The sequence below is a fragment of the Calypte anna genome, chromosome 12 (assembly GCF_003957555.1).
Source record: "Calypte anna isolate BGI_N300 chromosome 12, bCalAnn1_v1.p, whole genome shotgun sequence".
Taxonomy (NCBI): Eukaryota; Metazoa; Chordata; class Aves; order Apodiformes; family Trochilidae; genus Calypte; species Calypte anna.
The window spans coordinates 7,065,399-7,081,010 of record NC_044258.1 but is presented as its reverse complement, the minus strand read 5'-3'; the positions used below and the strand labels follow the sequence as shown (position 1 = coordinate 7,081,010).

Here is a 15,612-nt window from a genome sequence, read left to right as displayed (position 1 = left end):
CTTACTGCGAACCGTGGGGTCACGGCATGGGCCGGGTTGGAAGGGACCTGCACAGATCCCGCAGTCCAACTCCCCTGCTGTGGGCAGCGGCAGTTCCAGCTAGGGCCAAAGCCCCCTCCAATGTGACCTTGAACTCTTCCAATGGTGGGGCACCCACAGCTTCTCTGGGCAAGCCGTGCCAGTGTTTCACCATCCTCACCACTGAACGTTTCTTACTTAAGTCCAGTCTAAACCTAAGCTCTTTCTGTTTAAAACCATAGTACCTCCTTCTGTCACTGCAGGCCCTGGTTAAGAAGCTTCCATTTCGCACAAGCTCTTTGTATATTGAAAGGCCACAATAAAGGCCTTCCTGAGCTCGCTCTCCTCCAGCCTGTCAAAATATTAAATAGTGCTTGTCCCAGCATAGACACCAGAAAAACAGCACTCGTTACTGGTTCCCACTGGCATCTTGTGCCATCAACTATGGAAGTGAATAATTTGGAGAGGGTGATTGGCACATAGAGGAGCCCTACAGTTCTGGGCATAGAGAGACAAAGATGATGTAAAGAAAAGGGAGAACTCTGGGAAGCATCTTTCTTTCCCCAGGCTTGATGCCAGCCCTCAGCTCTTGTTCCCCTTCGCTCAGCACCTTTTGCCTCCCTGTGTTCTCACCACCCTACATCCAGTCCTTCCCCATCATTTCGGTCAGTCAGCAGGTGGCACATGAGGTGGTAGCTCCTGGTTTACTGCCACTCCTTACTTTTTGCCTATCCCAGCTCCCCCATGGGCTTCACTCCTTTTTGAGGGGTACCTGTCATAAAACTAAATCACTTGTTCTGCCTTCAAGGAAGGAAATGGGGCTGTCCCCTTGCCTGCAGCCTGAGGGGCTACAACCCCACTGATGCTCTGGCTCCAGCAGCATCTTCCCATCCACACTCCCAGCAAGAAGGGCAGCTCCTGCCTGTGCCACCCATCCCCACCAGACCAGGAACGCGTCTCTCACAGCAAGGCAGTTAGCAGGCAGGAGAATGCAGCAATTGCTGCAAACCTCTGAAGGCCAGCATCCAGTCCTGGTCCTTCTCCTCACCCGATCCTCAGCCCTGCCTGTTTGGCAGGCACCCAAGAAAAAAGATTTAACGCGCAAAATGTTGCTGGTGTTAACCTTTTCAGGACTGTTTCCTCTGTCCCCAGCATGGCAGAGGGGGGTCTGGCTGGCTGGACAGCCGGTGACCAGGTCACCCCTCTCATCCATGGACCACCTGGCAGGCAGCAGGCAGCAGGCAGCAGGCAGCAGGCAGGGTACATGCACTGATGGCAGCAGTGACAACTGTTTCCACTGTGTCGCTGCCTGCTCTAGCCTAGGGAAAAAGTTTCGCCTCCAGGCAAGCTGTCCCACCTGCCTGAAGGCTCCTTGGCACGGAGCAGGTAGGACATGGCCGCTCCCCGCTCTGCTGTACCCCGGCACCCCCTGCTCAGCTGGGACCAAAGGGGCACGAGAGAGTAGGGGCTGCCCGAGCCCCCCCTGTGCCCAAAACAAGCACCACACCCTCTCCCTTCAGGGTGCTGCAACCCTTCCACTATGTTTTGGGGTGCAGAGTTGGTGCCCTGTCTGTGTCCGCAGGCTCCCCCTGCCCCTGTGGGAGACCCTCATCCTCTTATGCCCTCAGTTTGCTGCGCCAGCAGCTGTGCTTCCCCTTTGGCTCTGTGTCATTGGGCTGTGTCTCAATTTCAGGATCCCTTGGGGGCTGGAAGATGCCGAGGGGCTCTGCCCCCCATCCCAAGAAGAGGGACAAGGCTGATAAGGCTGACTTGGGAGGGAAAAGTCCCATCCCTCCTTCAGCAAGGCTGTGAGCTGAAGACTTAAGGATAATGAGGCACAGCCCAGCTGGACTTTCCCGGAAGGGCAGCTCAGCACCTTTTGCATTTGGCTCTGCTTTCCCCAAGGACTTCACTTAGGATTAAGTCCACACTGGTTGCTGCCTCAGCCATGGCCTCCAAGTGCCATGCAGTCCCCCCAAAGCAGCAGGATGGCAAAGGTAAGAAAATAAAAAGGGGAGAGGAGGACTGGAGCTCCACCTTGGCAGCCCTGAAAAGTGCCCCCAAGGAGAAGCCCCCTGCCACCATCGATGGGCTGTGCCCCCTGAGCTCAATGCCCGGTGCACAGGTGAGAGTGGGGCTGGGGTATCCAGAGGGGCTGGGATGGGGGGATGTGGGCAGGAGGGTTGGGGGGTGTCCCAGAGCATATTCCTTGCTGCCTCACAGCCCCTTGTTCCCTGGCTGCTTCCCCCCAGCACAGAGCTGGTGGAGCAGGGATTCAGGGAGGTCCTGACTGCTGCTGTCCACTGCCAGGGGGAGGTCGGCCAGTCCAAGCTCATGCCCACCACCTCCCTGGAGGTTGCAAAGAAGGACTTTGAGAAGAAGTTTTGGGAGAAGACGAAGAACAGCTGGGCAGCGAGGGAGAACTTTGTTGCCCAGCCAGGGAAGTACACGCTCATTGAGGTGCAGCCAGGGGCTGGGCAGGAGGTGGAGGTTGCCCTCAGGGTGAGTGTGCTGGGCAGCTGGGGTGTCACTACAGTGTGGTGGTCCTCACACCCAACCAGAACATCCAAATGGGGCAGCAGGATGGTGTGGGTTTCTGGAAGGGTCTGGGTGCAAGCTGAAAGAGTCCACAGGCAGAGATTTGGGAAAAATGGGTTGAGGTGGGAGGACATCTCAAGTGAGTATGACAAGCATCTCAGTGCCATTGGTGATGGAAAGCAGAGGCAGCACCTGCCTGTCAATCTGTTGCATCAGGACCAGGCTCTCTCTCACCCTGTCCCTGCAGCCTCCCATGGGCTTGCAGGTGGCAACGGTGATGTTGGGGGTCTGCAGGGGGACAGTGTGGATGAAGAGAAGGTCTGCAAGCAGCGGGTGCTGCCCTGCACCTTGGACAAAGCCACACAGGACCTGGTGTCCCTCATCTTCAGCAGTGATATGTTCCGGGATGCCATGCAGACCATGAATATTGGTAGGTGATGGGTGGCATGGGGGGGTGGGGTCTGTGGTCAGGGGGTGCAGGTGGGGAGGTGAGCAGGGCAGAGATGACAGTGAATTTTGAAGCATCTGTGCTGACAGCCTGGCACCTGGTGGGACTGGACCCTCCGTGCCTGTGTGTGCCATGGTGATGCTGGACATTCTTAGAAGTGGCTGTGGGGCAAGTGGAGCTTATGGGCTCAACCATGGCTTCCCCTCTCTGCTGGGTTCAGACGTGAAGATGCCACTGGGGAAGCTGAGCAAGCAGCAGATTGCTAGGGGCTTTGCAGCCTTGGAGGACCTGGAGGTAGAGCTGCAGGATCAGCCCCCCCAGGCTGCCCGCCTGGAGGAACACTCCTCCCACTTCTACACCATCGTCCCCCATAACTTTGGGCAGGCACGACCACCCCCTATCAACTCCCCTGAGCTTCTTCGTGCCAAGAAGGACATGCTGTTGGTGAGATGCCGGGGTGTCCCTCCCAATGGAGGCAGGGAGGTGCTGGCAGGAGTCTGGGCTTGCCCTGGTCTCCCAGGCACAGTGCCCAGTCTGTGTAATGTCCCTGGTCTGTCCCTGACAGGTGCTGGCTGACATCTAAGTGGCACAGAGCCTGAAGGCACAGAAGGTGAAGGAGGAGGTGGTGGAGGAAGTTGCCCATCCACTGGATCAGGATTACGCCCTGCTCTGCTGCCAGCTCTCCCTACTGAATCCAGCTTCCCGGGAATACCAGGTACCGCTTGTGCCACAGTGCCCCAGCATGTGGAGCAACTGTGCCAGGCCTGCGGGCACCCCAAAGGTCCCCACTGCCCTAGGGGGCATTCTTGGGATAGCTGCCTGTGGTGACACTGCTTTCCTGCCTCATTCCATGGCAGCTGATCCAAAAGTATGTGACACAGACACATCTCTGCACCTTGAACATCTGGCAGGTGGCCCGAGATTGTGAGGTGAGATGATCATCCCCATCTCACAGTGGTAAAACCTTGGTTGCACCTCAGCATGGAGCTTTGTCTGCATTAGGGCTCCAGACATCTCCACCCAGAGGGGCTTGAGCCCAGCTGGCCTGGAGCAAACAAAAACCCACTGTGGCTGGGCTGGGGTGGTTGGCTGGCAGTCCTTTACCACCAGGCATCCATGGCTCCGCTCCCTCTGTGGAAAGCCCTTGTCTCTGCATCTCTCCAGGATGAGCGTTTCAAAGCCCATGACCTCCTGGAGTACCGGCGCCTGCTTTGGCATGGCACCAACGTGGCAGTGGTTGCGGCCATCCTGAAGAGCGGGCTGCGCATCATGCCCCACTCGGGAGGGCGCGTGGGCAAGGGCATCTACTTTGCCTCTGAGACCAGCAAGTCAGCCGGCTACGGTGAGGGTCCTGGGATCATGGAGTTTGTGGGAGCCCAGATGCCTTCACGTACCCTCTGCCAGGCAGCTGCGGGCATGCCAAGCCCCTTCTCTGTCATGGCAGACGGTCCCTGTGTGCTGGGGTGGGCCTGGGAACGCCAGACCTGGTGCCATCATCTCCATCCCCTTCTCCCATGGCAGTGCACTGTACTTCTGAGAAGGTTGGCATCACGTTTCTGACAGAGGTGGCCTGGGCAAGCCATACTGCATCACCAGCGATGACCCTACACTCTGTCAGCCACCCACTGGCTATGACAGCATCCTAGCCTGTGGCCAAACAGAGCCAGGTGAGCCTGGGGCAGGAGTGGCTGCTGGGGGGGGTGCTGTTGGAGAGAGGGGTCAGATCTTGGGCTTGATGTGGTGGTGGGTGGTCTCTTCCCACCCAGACCCCACACAGGATGAGGAGATCCTGCTGGACGGCAAGAAGGTGCTGGTGTCCCAGGGCAAGCCCGTCCCCATGCCTGCCTACCAGAACTCTTCCTTCAGTCAGAGCGAGTACCTCATCTACAAGGAAAGCCAGTGCCACATCAGATACCTTGTCCAGCTCCGCTTCTGAGGGTGCCTGGGCACCCTGCAGCCCCATCCCACCACCAGCTGATGATGCCCACCATCCTACAGCACAGTGGTCTGGACTCTCCAGCCACCCCACCTGGGGTTTGGCAAAAGGCAGGCTGGTGTGGGGACAGAGCTTGCTCTGAGCATGAATAAAATCACTGTGCCTTATGCCGGGGGATGCCGGTGCCTTGCTGATTGGAGATGCAGGTGCAGACCGGGGAAGGGTGGTGGTGGGTGCCTGCAGAGATGGCAGCGGGTTGCTCCAGGGGGGCTGCAGCCTCCTGTGGCTGTCCAGTGCTGGCAGCCTTCAGGTGAATGCTGGTGGCTTTGCAAGCCAGGTACCCTCACCACTTCCACTGCTATGGTGTCAGAGCTACAGAGGACAAGCAAGAGGTGCTGCCCCACCCAGGCATGGGGACCTCATCTGTCTGTCTGGAAGGCAAGCAGCTGCCTTCCCTCTGCCTGGTGCCATTCCTGGTGCCATGCCTGGGGCCCTGCCCAGCCTGGTGACCATGCCAAGCCTCTCTTCATGCCCACATCTACCCCTGGAGCACACGTCCAGGTTCCCAGGGTGCTGGAGAAGGGCAACTCCCAGCAGTTTTATCCCAATGCCCCATGAATGCTCCAGAGTACAGCACCCTGAGAGGGAGGAGACACCCCAGCCTTGGCAGTGGGTCTGTGTTCTGAGCCCCAGGGACCTTGGGGCTGAGCTGTCCTTGCACCAGAACCAGAACTGGTGCAGTGGGTGGCCATGCCAAGGGGCCACAGGGCTCAGGCACATCCATCCCTCTTCCCGAGTCCCCACCGGCTGCTAGGACCCAGCAGATGTCCCCGTGTGACCACTGCGGGTGCAGGCAGCGCCCGGGAGTGACAGCTGGTGCCATCCACAGCTGGCGGGTGACGAGCGGGTGACGGGTGTGGGGAAGGGGGAGCGTGGCCTTGCACGGGGGCCAGCATCCCTCCTATTGCTGCCGGAGCCACGCCAGAGAGAAGGACCCTGGTGAGGAACAGAGCATCACCCACCTTCCCAGGAGCAAAGGTACGCGGTCCCCCAACCTTCCCCACCCCAGGGTCACCTGAACCTGGAGCAGAAGCAGGGATGAGGCAGGCAGGTTCGTGCTGTCCCTCCATAGGGTGTGTTGGGCCGGCTGGGGACAAGGGATCTGTCTGGCATGAATGCCTGCAGGTCCCTGGCCAGGGTGGGGATGTCAGCTCTGGGGCAGTCCATGACCTTGTCAGGAACATGTCCAGGAGTTCAGGTCATCTCTGAGTTTCTCTGTGGCTCTTCTTCATTTTAGGTCTACTCCCCAGCAGACAAGGAGAAGGCAGCAGCCATGGGTGTGGTGTGGTTTCCCTCTAAGGGATGCATGAGAAGAGCCCTTGCTGTCCAGGAATTGGAGCTGCTGGCTTAGCCCTTGGTGGATGATGGCGAGACAAATGGGGCTGAACACCACAAACAGCCTAGAGCTGCTCTCTGTCCCTGAGCAGTCCATCACCCAAGAGGTGGTGGGCCTCCTGTGCATGATCCTACTCACCCTCACTGCCCTGGTGGGCAACGCTGTGGTGATGATTGTCATTCTCAAAACCCCCCTTCTCAGGAAGTGCATCTTTGTCTGCCACCTCTGCGTTGTCGACCTCCTCTCTGCCATTTTCCTCATGCCCCTGGGGATCATCTCCAGCTCTTCCTGCTTCAGCAGGGTGATCTACAGCATTTCTGAGTGCCAGGCCTTGATATTCCTGAATATCTGCTTCATCAGTGCCTCCATCCTCACCATCTCCATTATCAGTGTGGAGCGGTACTACTACATTGTTCACCCCTTGAGGTATGAGGTCAAGATGACCATCAGGCTGGCTGTGGCTGGAGTGATCTTCATTTGGGTCAAGTCTGTTCTCATCACTGTCTTGGCACTGGTGGGCTGGCCTCAGGGCAATGGAGCCACCAGTGCCAGTCGCTGCACAGTCTACTGGAGTCCTGGAGCCCACAAGAAGGTTTTTGTGATCCTTTTCAGCATCCTCTGCTTTGTTCTGCCCACCATCATCATCTTTGCTGTCTACTGCAGTGTCTACCGGGTGGCCCGGACGGCATCCCTACAGCGTGTGCCTGCACCAGCACAGCCAGCTGCACCGAGGCGCCGATCTGACTCCATTGCCAGCCAAGTGACCATCATCACCACCAGGAACCTGCCACTGCCCAGGCTGACACCAGAAAGCTTTTTGGGAAGCAACAAAGCCATCCTCACCTTGATCCTCACTGTGGGACAGTTCTTGTGCTGCTGGCTGCCCTTCTTTGCTTTTCACTTGCACTCCTCTGTTGCCTCTAGCACACTGGGTGGTGGGCATGGGGAGATGGTGGTCACCTGGATTGCCTACTCCTCCTTTGCCATCAATCCCTTCTTCTACGGGCTGCTGAACCGCCAGATACGGGAGGAGCTGGCCCGGCTCCGGCGCAGCTGTGTCAACCGGCCACTGGGCCAGGAGATCTGTCTTTCCGTCTCGGAAGCTTCTGTCCAGGAAAACTTCTTGCAGTTCCTCCAGAGAGCAACTTGCACACTGGAGACCCATGCCAACTGCATCAGCCCCAGCCCTAAGAACAGGCTGGAGCAGACTAAGATGGACTTCCCCAACCCAGGTCAGGTTCCTGAAGAGAGCAGCTGAGAAGTAGGAAGCCCTGTCCCATCTTGCTGGGCAGGAGGGTGGGCAGGGCACCTGCATGGACAGGCTCTCCTCAGAACACGGGGTTCCAAGAGGTTCCTACACTGAGGCAGAGAAAGGGGCACCTGCATCTCTGTCATCCTGCTGGGACCACTTGTGGCCACCAGGGGAAGAGCAGATGTCTCTTTGTGCGCTACCCAGGAGCAATGGACCAGCTAACACCACTAACACCAGTAACACCAGTGCCCTGACACCCTGCTGAGCCTGGACAGCTGATGTGGGGCACCCATCCTCAGCTGTTTAACCCAAAACTAACATGTGGGTGAGGAGCTCCTGTCACCCACAGTACTTATCAGGGGGATGGCATTCTCAGGGTCAGTCCCCTGAGTCAGACCCACAGGCTCTGGCAGTGGCAGCACATGATGCCCATGGCCATGCCCAGTTGTGTCCCCTGTCCCCCCAGCTGGGGATGCTGGTTAGTTGAGGGTCAATGACGGGCTGTTTATGGACACAGCTGCCCAGTTGAAGCCTGGCCAGTGGTGCCACGTGCCAGCCCAACCAGGCTGCCAGCGAGGGGCACACTGAGGTGGATAAGATGGCATGGAGAGGGGTGGTGGTGGTGGGGCCATGCAGAGTGGCCCTGGGCAGTGGCAGCTGCAGGGTACCAGGAGATGCTGTCCTCCTTCTGTTCCATTGCTTCTGCAGGGCTTGGAGACCCTCCCATGGGGTCCCCAGCAGAAGTAAGGGGACTGAACCCTGCTGAGGGTATGTTGGAGGGGTACATCACCCCCATCCCACCCCCAAAGGTCCCAGCAATGGTGCTGCCACAGTGGGTTGGAGCCTCCCCTGCCCCAGGGCCTCTCAAACTGCCCAACGGCAGGGAGAGGGCTCTAGGAAGACCCCCAGAGAGAGTGGGGCTTAGGGCCACCAACCCTCTGGCCACAGGGACACCCCTTTGGCCACCCCTCTGTGTCCTCAGGAGCTGGAGCTACCCCTGGTGTGTGTGTGAGGTGTCTCTACCCAGGGTGGGGAATATTTTTTTTTTCTTGTAAATTTTATCTTTTTATTAAACCATTGATAAGTTACAAAGGAGGAAAAAATATAGACTTATATATACAGCATTTCCAAGCCAGCAGGGACCGGCTCCTGGGTGGGGTTGCTGGGAGGTGATTGCCCTGGGAAGGGCCCCCCACCAGAGCCAGGGGACAAGGGACCCTGGGAGAGTCCAGGAAGCCCCTCATCTGGTGGGACCCTCCTTTTGGGTGCCAACTGGAGGGTGGGCAGGAGCGGGACAGCAGGGTGGGCAGGGAGAGAGGGGCAGGAAGTGGGGGTTCCACCCCGGCACAGGGATCTAGGAGAAGGGACACCAGGCCAGCAGGGACAGTCCCCACGCAAAATACCAGAGCATGTGGTCCCCATGTGGGAAAATTGGGGAGTGGGACACAGCACTGCCGGGATGGGCAGCAGGCAGCAGAGCAGCCTTTTCTTCCAGTGGGCACCACCACTGGGAAGACCCTTCTCTGGGGTGGGGGGCAAGTGGGGCCCTCCCTGGGCATGGGGCACCTGGCAGGGGTTAAGGGACAGGGTGGGCAGCAGAGAGGTGTCCCCAGCACCAAGTGGCACCCTGGGCCCCCTTGCCCACCCACTGGTGGGGCTCAGTAGGGTGAGAATTTCTGCCGGTCAGCTTTCTTAGTGCCGTTGGCCGCTGAGATCTTGGTCGTGTAGGTGGCAGTGCCGCCATTGGGACCTGCCATGGAGGATGGAGACAGTGCCAGGAAGGACACCGGCTTCAGGCCGATGAAGTTGGAGAGTGAGATGGTGTAGGGGGTGCCTAGCAGGGCTGGGGGTGCCGGGGCGACGGCGGGAAGCGCTGCACTGGAGCCTGGGGTGAGGGGCTGGGAGAAGCCCATGCCGAGGTCCATGGAGCCAGGGCCTGGTGGCACCTGGGAGGTAGATTTGGCCGTCTCTAAGCTGTAGAAGTAAGTGAGAAAGGTGTGGTGATGAGTACCACCACAGTGACAGAGTAGGTCCTCCATTCTGACCTGCCCATCTCAGGGACTGTGTGCCCAGTGCCTTGAGGCACAGGTCTCCCATGGCACATTCTGAGCATCCTGCTGGCATAAAAAGCTGGGGCTCAAAACCTGTGGGGTCCTGGGTCCTTCACCCACTATCTCAGGACCTCAAAGCACCACCCAAATGATCCTTCCTGAGGATGCTGGGGGTGGTGTCCCGTCCCCCATAAGCTTCCTTGGAGTGCTGCAGAGGTGCCACCCGTTGGTAGAAGCCACTGTGTGTCCCCTCAGGTTGGCACCTACCAGGATGTGATGAGGTACTGAGCCAGGGTAATGCTGACAGGGGACCCTGTGATGGTCACGTGCCGCTCACTGGAGCCCTCGGTCTGGTTCCCGATCTTGATGTGGGCACCTGACATCTGCCGGATCTCGCTGATCTTGCTGCCGTGCCGGCCGATGATGCAGCCGATGAGCTGGAGGAGCAGGAGACAGGGTGAGCTGGGAGAAGCCAGAGAAGCCACACAGAGCTGGGAGTTCCCAGGGGCTGACCCAGCCACCCCCTGTGCCTGGGAGGAGTGGGGAAACTGAGGCAAGCACCAGGAAGGCAGACTGATGCTTTCCTTGGGCAGACTCTGCTTTTTGGTCTCACTCAAGCTCCACCCCCCACCACCACTCCCTGAGCTGGCACCACCAGGCTGTCACATCCCAAGGCTCTTCCTTGGTGTTGGTCAAACCTTTTGCCCCTCCTGTGCCTCAGTTTCCCTTTTCTTCCATCTGCTTCTGCCCCACTAACCCACCCTTGCTCCTAAGCTCTGTGGGCTGAGGCAGAGCCTCCAGCTGCGTGGAAGAAGTGGGTGTTGGCCCCAGCAAAGCAACTGTGAGGTGGGACACATGGGTGGGGGTAAGCTGTGATCCCCCTTGCCATCCCCAAGACCCACACATACGTCATTGGGCACCAGGAACTCCTGGGAGCTGCTCTGAGAGCTGGGGTCCAGGCCTGAAGGGAGAGACAGGGATGTTAAGAGTGTGGGAGTGGGTCTACAGCAGCTCCATACTCCCACCCAAGTCCTACGCTGGGGCAGTCAAGGGTCCTGAGGACAAACCTGCAGGGTTCCTGCAGAGAGGCAAGGAGGATGGAACACAGTCAGAAGTAATAATTTGGTGCCAATGCTTCCCCACAGCAGGGCAAGGGGCTCTGGTGGGTGCAGGGACCCCAGAAAATCAAGGAGAGGATAGGTGTGGGGGACAGCAAGTCATGCCAAGGGAGCTGGGACTGGATGGGCTGCAGGGAATGGGGACCCCCTCATTCGGGCCAGGTGGGTGGGTGGGTCAGGAGGGGCACCTCTCACACCCAGCTCTGTGAGGAGGGCACAGGAGATGCTCACCTGGCATCATGGAGGGTGGGTGGCCCAGGGGGCCAAAGGGAAACGTGTGCCCTGACAGCTGCTGCAGCTTCGTCATCTGCCCAGGCAGCAGGAGGAGGAGGAAGGAGGTGTTAGGGAGGGGTAGCAGAGAGTCCCCTGTTCCCTCCCAGTGCTGGATGCAGCCACCCAGTGACTCCCAGGATAGGCATCCTTGGCGGGTGCAGAGCCAGTGCCCATGGCAGAAGGGGTGGGATACCATGGGGATGGACTCACCTCTGCAGGAGAGACCCCACTGTACTGGCCCTGCATGGAGAAGCCCTGGGGACAGAAAGAAGGGGCATTAGAGTGGGGCCAGGTGGGAACCTAAGCCTCAAGCCACACCCCTGGGTCAGTGAGGCCACCCCAAGCCCACTGGAGCCACCCCTTGCCAGCAGAGGCTGAACCTCTCAGCCACCCTGTGCCCCTGGGGGGCTGCAGCCCCTTACCTGGTTGGCAGAGAGCAGGATGGTGCCCAGGGAGAGGCCAGGGTGGTAGGGGATGGTGGCCCCCTTCGGAGGCGACTGGAGTGGAAGGGAAGGAGGCGGAGGGGATGAGAGATGAGGTTGAATTCCCCTGCAGCCCCCCTGAACCCCCTTTGCTCCTCCCCCTCTCCCCCAGCAAGCTAGGCAAGGCCTCCAGCACCACCATGGCAGAGTGTTCTTGTGGGCTTCTGCATAGGGGGACCCCGGTGCCCAGGTCCAGGTGGGAAGAGGGAGCCCTGAGGAGGGGGAGGCAGGCAGTGCGTGCCCCCCATGGGCTGAGCAGAGGGCTGGGCAGGTACCTCCAGGATGACAGCGCAGATCTGCCTCACACACTGGATGATGGTGTCTGGCACCCCCGAGACAGTGACAGCCCGTTCTGTGGAGTTGGGCAGCAGGTCACCGGCCACCTGCACCTGTGCCCCTGTGCTCTGGAGGGATGACAAAGGGAGATGTTGGGGTGTCTTAGCCACTCCACTCTGGGACTCAGCACCTCACATCTCTCCTGTCCCCTCCTTGGTCCCTGGGGACCTCTGCAGGGTGATGCTCCACTCCTGCGTTACCTCCCACAGGACTGTGGTGGCCCCTGTGCCGAGGGCTCCACGCCTCCCAAGGGAAAAGCAGCCCCAAGCCTCACCTCCCGAATCTCCCGGATCTTAGCTCCCGCCTTGCCGATGAGCGAGCCGCACTGGCTGGCCGGGATGACGAGGCGCAGAGTCACTGGCGCTCTGCCCGCTGATGCCCCATCACTCCCTGCTCCCAGGTCCTGCCAGGGAGGTGGGATGCAGCTTCAGAGCCTGTGGGCATGGGGACACATGGGGGGGGGGGAGGGGTGTGGGGCTGCCTACCTCCTCCAGCTTGAATGCAATCATGGAGACGGCGCGGAAGACGGCATCGGTGGAGCCGGTGATGGTGGTGATGCGCTCGGGGCAGGACCCCTCTGAGATGGTGATGCGCGCACTGCTCTGGGGATGGTGTCACACCCCGTCAGGGACATCGTGAAGGCCCTGAGCTCCATGCCCCCCTGCCAGGGAAGGGCTCACCGGGGGTGGCCTCGATCCCTTAGGATCCTTTCCCCCTCCCACCTGCCCCAGACAGCCTTCTCCAGCATCCTGGCTCCAACTAGGAGTCAGGGGGGGCCAGGACTGGGCATGTGAGAGCCACCTGGTGTCAGCAGGACAGGCAGCAGGACCCATCTGCCCCCCGGCACGCCCTTACCTGCTCTCGTATCCTCTTAACAGTCTCTCCTTTCTGTGGGGAGAGGAACATGGCTTGTGGTCAGGTCCAGGGGGGCCTGGGGCTAGCAGTGCCCCAGACCCCAAATCTTACCTTGCCAATGATGCTGCCAATCTCCTGCAAAAGCAGAGACAAGGGTGGCCCTGTCAGTGGGCAGCTCCCTTCCCTGCCTGCCCCATCCCTCCTCTCTCCACTGCCCCATGTCTGCTGGGATGATGGGTAGCTTGCTGGTGACACTGGGGCATGGCAATAGGTCCTCCCTGTCTTAGGATGGGGGAAGAAATCCCTATGGGAATGTTATTCCCATGGAGATTGGGAGCAGAGGAGGAAAACAAGGCAGTGCAAGGAGCTGGTTCTCCAGCATGGCCCCCCACCCTGGGCATTGCTGACCCCCTCTGACCAGCGCTGAGCCCCCTCATGGTTACCTTGCCATGCATGAGCATGCGTAGGGTCAGGGTGATGCTGAGCTCTGTCTCCTCAGGACTGCCACCCACACCGATGGCTCCATCTGGAGATGCCATGGTGGGAGGGCAAGTGAAACCTGTGGGACACAACAGTCATCAGGAAGTGCGGAGACCCCATTAACCCTCTTCCCTTAAAATTTTTTGCCTGAAGAGTACTGAGGAAACTGAGGCAAGGACAGCACTGTGCCCCTTCTCTGGCAGGGGAATTTTGCATGGCCCCATGGTAGCCCACCACCATTCCTACACCCCTTCCAGGAGGTCTCCAAAGGGGGGCCACACGCCTGCCTGAGCCCGTGGGCAGCTGCCTGCAGCCTGGCCTGAACACGGCCCCTGCGCCCTGCACTGCTGGTAAACAAGAGCTGGATGGATCCTGAGGGTAGGTGGGAAAGGCTGTGGGATGCGGTTTAGTATTCAGGGCTTGCCGGGTGGGGACAGAGGGAGTGAGGGGGTCAGAGGTGTCTGAGTGGTCTCACAAGCCATGCAAACCTTCCTCTTGCTCTCTTCCCCTTGCCCGTGCACAGGGGAAACCGAGGCAGCCTCCCTGATGGGGACCACCAGCCCGATGTGAACCATGACGTGATGTCATATGCTGCCGCACCCTCTTGCCTCCTTCTCCGAGCACCCCAGGGTCCCCCCCGGACCCTGTGTCGGGGGTACGGGAGCAGCTGGGCCCCCGGGGTGCCAGAGTGGAGCCGGGAGGACAATCGCCGTGTGTCTGGGCACGGGTGGGCGGCTACGGCACCGCTGGCTCCCGGCGACGCGGGCGATGCCAAGCGGCTTTGAAACAAAGCCCCCGTGTTGGGGCCGGGGCCCGTGGCTGCGGGCACAGCGGGGGGGGGGGCGCGGTTATTTTAGGTGCTGGCAGGACTCGACATCGCTACGGCACATCTCCTGCATCAGGGTAAAGGGGGGGGGGGGGAGCCGCTCGCTCCTGTACCCCCTAAGTGCTACGGCTTGCACCCCCGGAGTGGTTTGGATCCTCCATCTTCACACACAAGCACACCCCCGCTGTTACCGGGGGGCTGAAGAAAGAGGGAAAGGCCGGGGATGGGGGAATATTCCCCTTCCCGATGGAGGAGAGCCTGGAGCGGGGGGTGGTACCCCCCCTGTAGCCCCTCTCCTGGCAGCGTCCGGAGCCCTGCTTGGTGCCGGCAGCCCCCGGTACCCCCGGGATGAACGGCAGCCGGGACCTGCCGGGGACAAAAGATCCCGCCGGGAGTAGGGCGGCGGTGGGGCAGCCTAGAGGCGACAGGGCCACGGGGGTCCCCCAGCCGCCACGGGCTTCGTGGGGGTCTCCCACAGCTGAGCCAGGCTGGCAAGGAGGCCAAAGAAGCCGGTGAGGGGCACAGGCCACCTGCCCCCGTCCCTGTCCCACGGCAGGCGACGGGGCGGCCGCGAAGCTGGGCACCGCCCGTCCTTCGGGGCACCTTCGAGTGGCAAAGGGAGGTAACGGGGGGGGACAGGAGGAAGCCCCGACCCCGTCCCAGGGGGAACCTCTCTCCCCTCGCCCTCCCGGCCGCCCCAAGCCCCTCGGCCCCCGCCGGAGGGGGCCTGGCGGGTACCTTTCCGTGCGCCTCGTCCCTCCGCTGCCGGCCACCCCGCTCAGTGCCACATTGTCCCCGGCGGCGCCCAGTGACACCCAGGGCAGGAACAATGAGCCGCTTGACAGGCCAGGGCCAGGCTGGCAGCCCCGGCCCCCACCCTGGTCCACACCGGGGCCCCCCTCGCTCTTCCCCTCTCCCACATCCCTCCCTCCGGGATCCTATTACAGCGGATAAGAGACACTAAAAGGAACAATGCACCCTGGGTAAGGCCATCTGCCACCGCTGGGGACATTCCTGTCCCCCCCCGCCCCCCCCCCCCCCCCCCGCTTTGGCTGACACATCGCCCCTCTTTGTAATTGCGGTTTTTTTTTCCTGGAAGCCGATCAGCTGGCAGGGCTCGAGGGCTCAAGGACACCGGAGCGGGCACGGACAGGGCGGCTGGCACCCCAAGGCCCGCTGGCACCCAGGGGTGCTGCAAGGGGGGGAGGGCCTGGAGGGGTGGGGGGCGGCAGGAAGCACCCCTGTACAGGGAGGCTGGAGCTGCAACAGGGGAACTAAGCTGTGTGGGGAGGGACAAGGGATGCTCCAGGCAGGGGTCCTGTCTTCTTGCCAGGGCAGTGACTGGATCCTGTACTCCTGGCACTGCCCATGTCCTCTGCACGGGTATCCTGCACCCACAGACAAGTGTCACCACCCCACCCCCCTCCCGGCCCATTACCTCCCCCACTAAATCCTCCTGGGCCCTGGCGTAAGCAGCTAAAGCCCAGGCAGGCTTGGGGAAGGGGGAGGGGACATGGGGGGGGCACCCCGCTGCCAGATCCATCTGTGGCCCCAAGTGCCCAATGCAGCAGCACTGAGAAGGGGGGAAGGCAGGTGGTGGGCA

General features: G+C 60.6%; 3 protein-coding genes across 5 annotated transcripts; 2 read left to right on the top strand and 1 right to left on the bottom strand.

Annotated features, from left to right (window-relative positions):
- The first annotated feature begins 1,799 nt into the window (after positions 1 to 1,799).
- PARP3 (poly(ADP-ribose) polymerase family member 3) lies at positions 1,800 to 5,107 on the top strand. The gene is given in 10 exon segments (XM_030458470.1): positions 1,800 to 2,149; positions 2,197 to 2,520; positions 2,851 to 2,986; positions 3,225 to 3,448; positions 3,570 to 3,719; positions 3,862 to 3,933; positions 4,169 to 4,346; positions 4,526 to 4,570; positions 4,573 to 4,671; positions 4,771 to 5,107. Coding segments are annotated over 10 exon segments (1,581 nt in total). The 5' UTR covers positions 1,800 to 1,966; the 3' UTR covers positions 4,941 to 5,107.
- A 1,257-nt stretch (positions 5,108 to 6,364) lies between these two features.
- Positions 6,365 to 7,594, top strand: LOC103533232 (probable G-protein coupled receptor). The gene has a single exon (XM_008499067.2). It carries the CDS (start codon positions 6,365 to 6,367, stop codon positions 7,592 to 7,594), a length of 1,230 nt encoding a protein of 409 aa, XP_008497289.2.
- Positions 7,595 to 8,667: 1,073 nt separating this feature from the next.
- Positions 8,668 to 14,897, bottom strand: PCBP4 (poly(rC) binding protein 4). Of its 3 annotated transcripts, none has more exons than XM_030458389.1 (13): positions 14,748 to 14,897; positions 13,147 to 13,262; positions 12,815 to 12,838; positions 12,704 to 12,736; positions 12,334 to 12,450; positions 12,123 to 12,251; positions 11,788 to 11,916; positions 11,453 to 11,527; positions 11,241 to 11,285; positions 10,989 to 11,064; positions 10,548 to 10,600; positions 9,907 to 10,076; positions 8,668 to 9,562 (listed from the first exon to the last, which is right to left on the bottom strand). In XM_030458389.1, the coding sequence occupies exons 2-13, from the start codon at positions 13,240 to 13,242 to the stop codon at positions 9,247 to 9,249; spliced, it is 1,263 nt and encodes a 420-aa protein (XP_030314249.1). In that variant the 5' UTR covers positions 13,243 to 13,262; positions 14,748 to 14,897; the 3' UTR covers positions 8,668 to 9,246. The 3 variants fall into 3 exon arrangements, with proteins under 3 accessions (XP_030314249.1, XP_030314247.1, XP_030314248.1); XM_030458387.1 differs by lacking the exon at positions 14,748 to 14,897 and adding an exon at positions 13,672 to 13,850; XM_030458388.1 differs by lacking the exons at positions 12,815 to 12,838; positions 14,748 to 14,897 and adding an exon at positions 13,672 to 13,850.
- Positions 14,898 to 15,612: the final 715 nt, after the last annotated feature.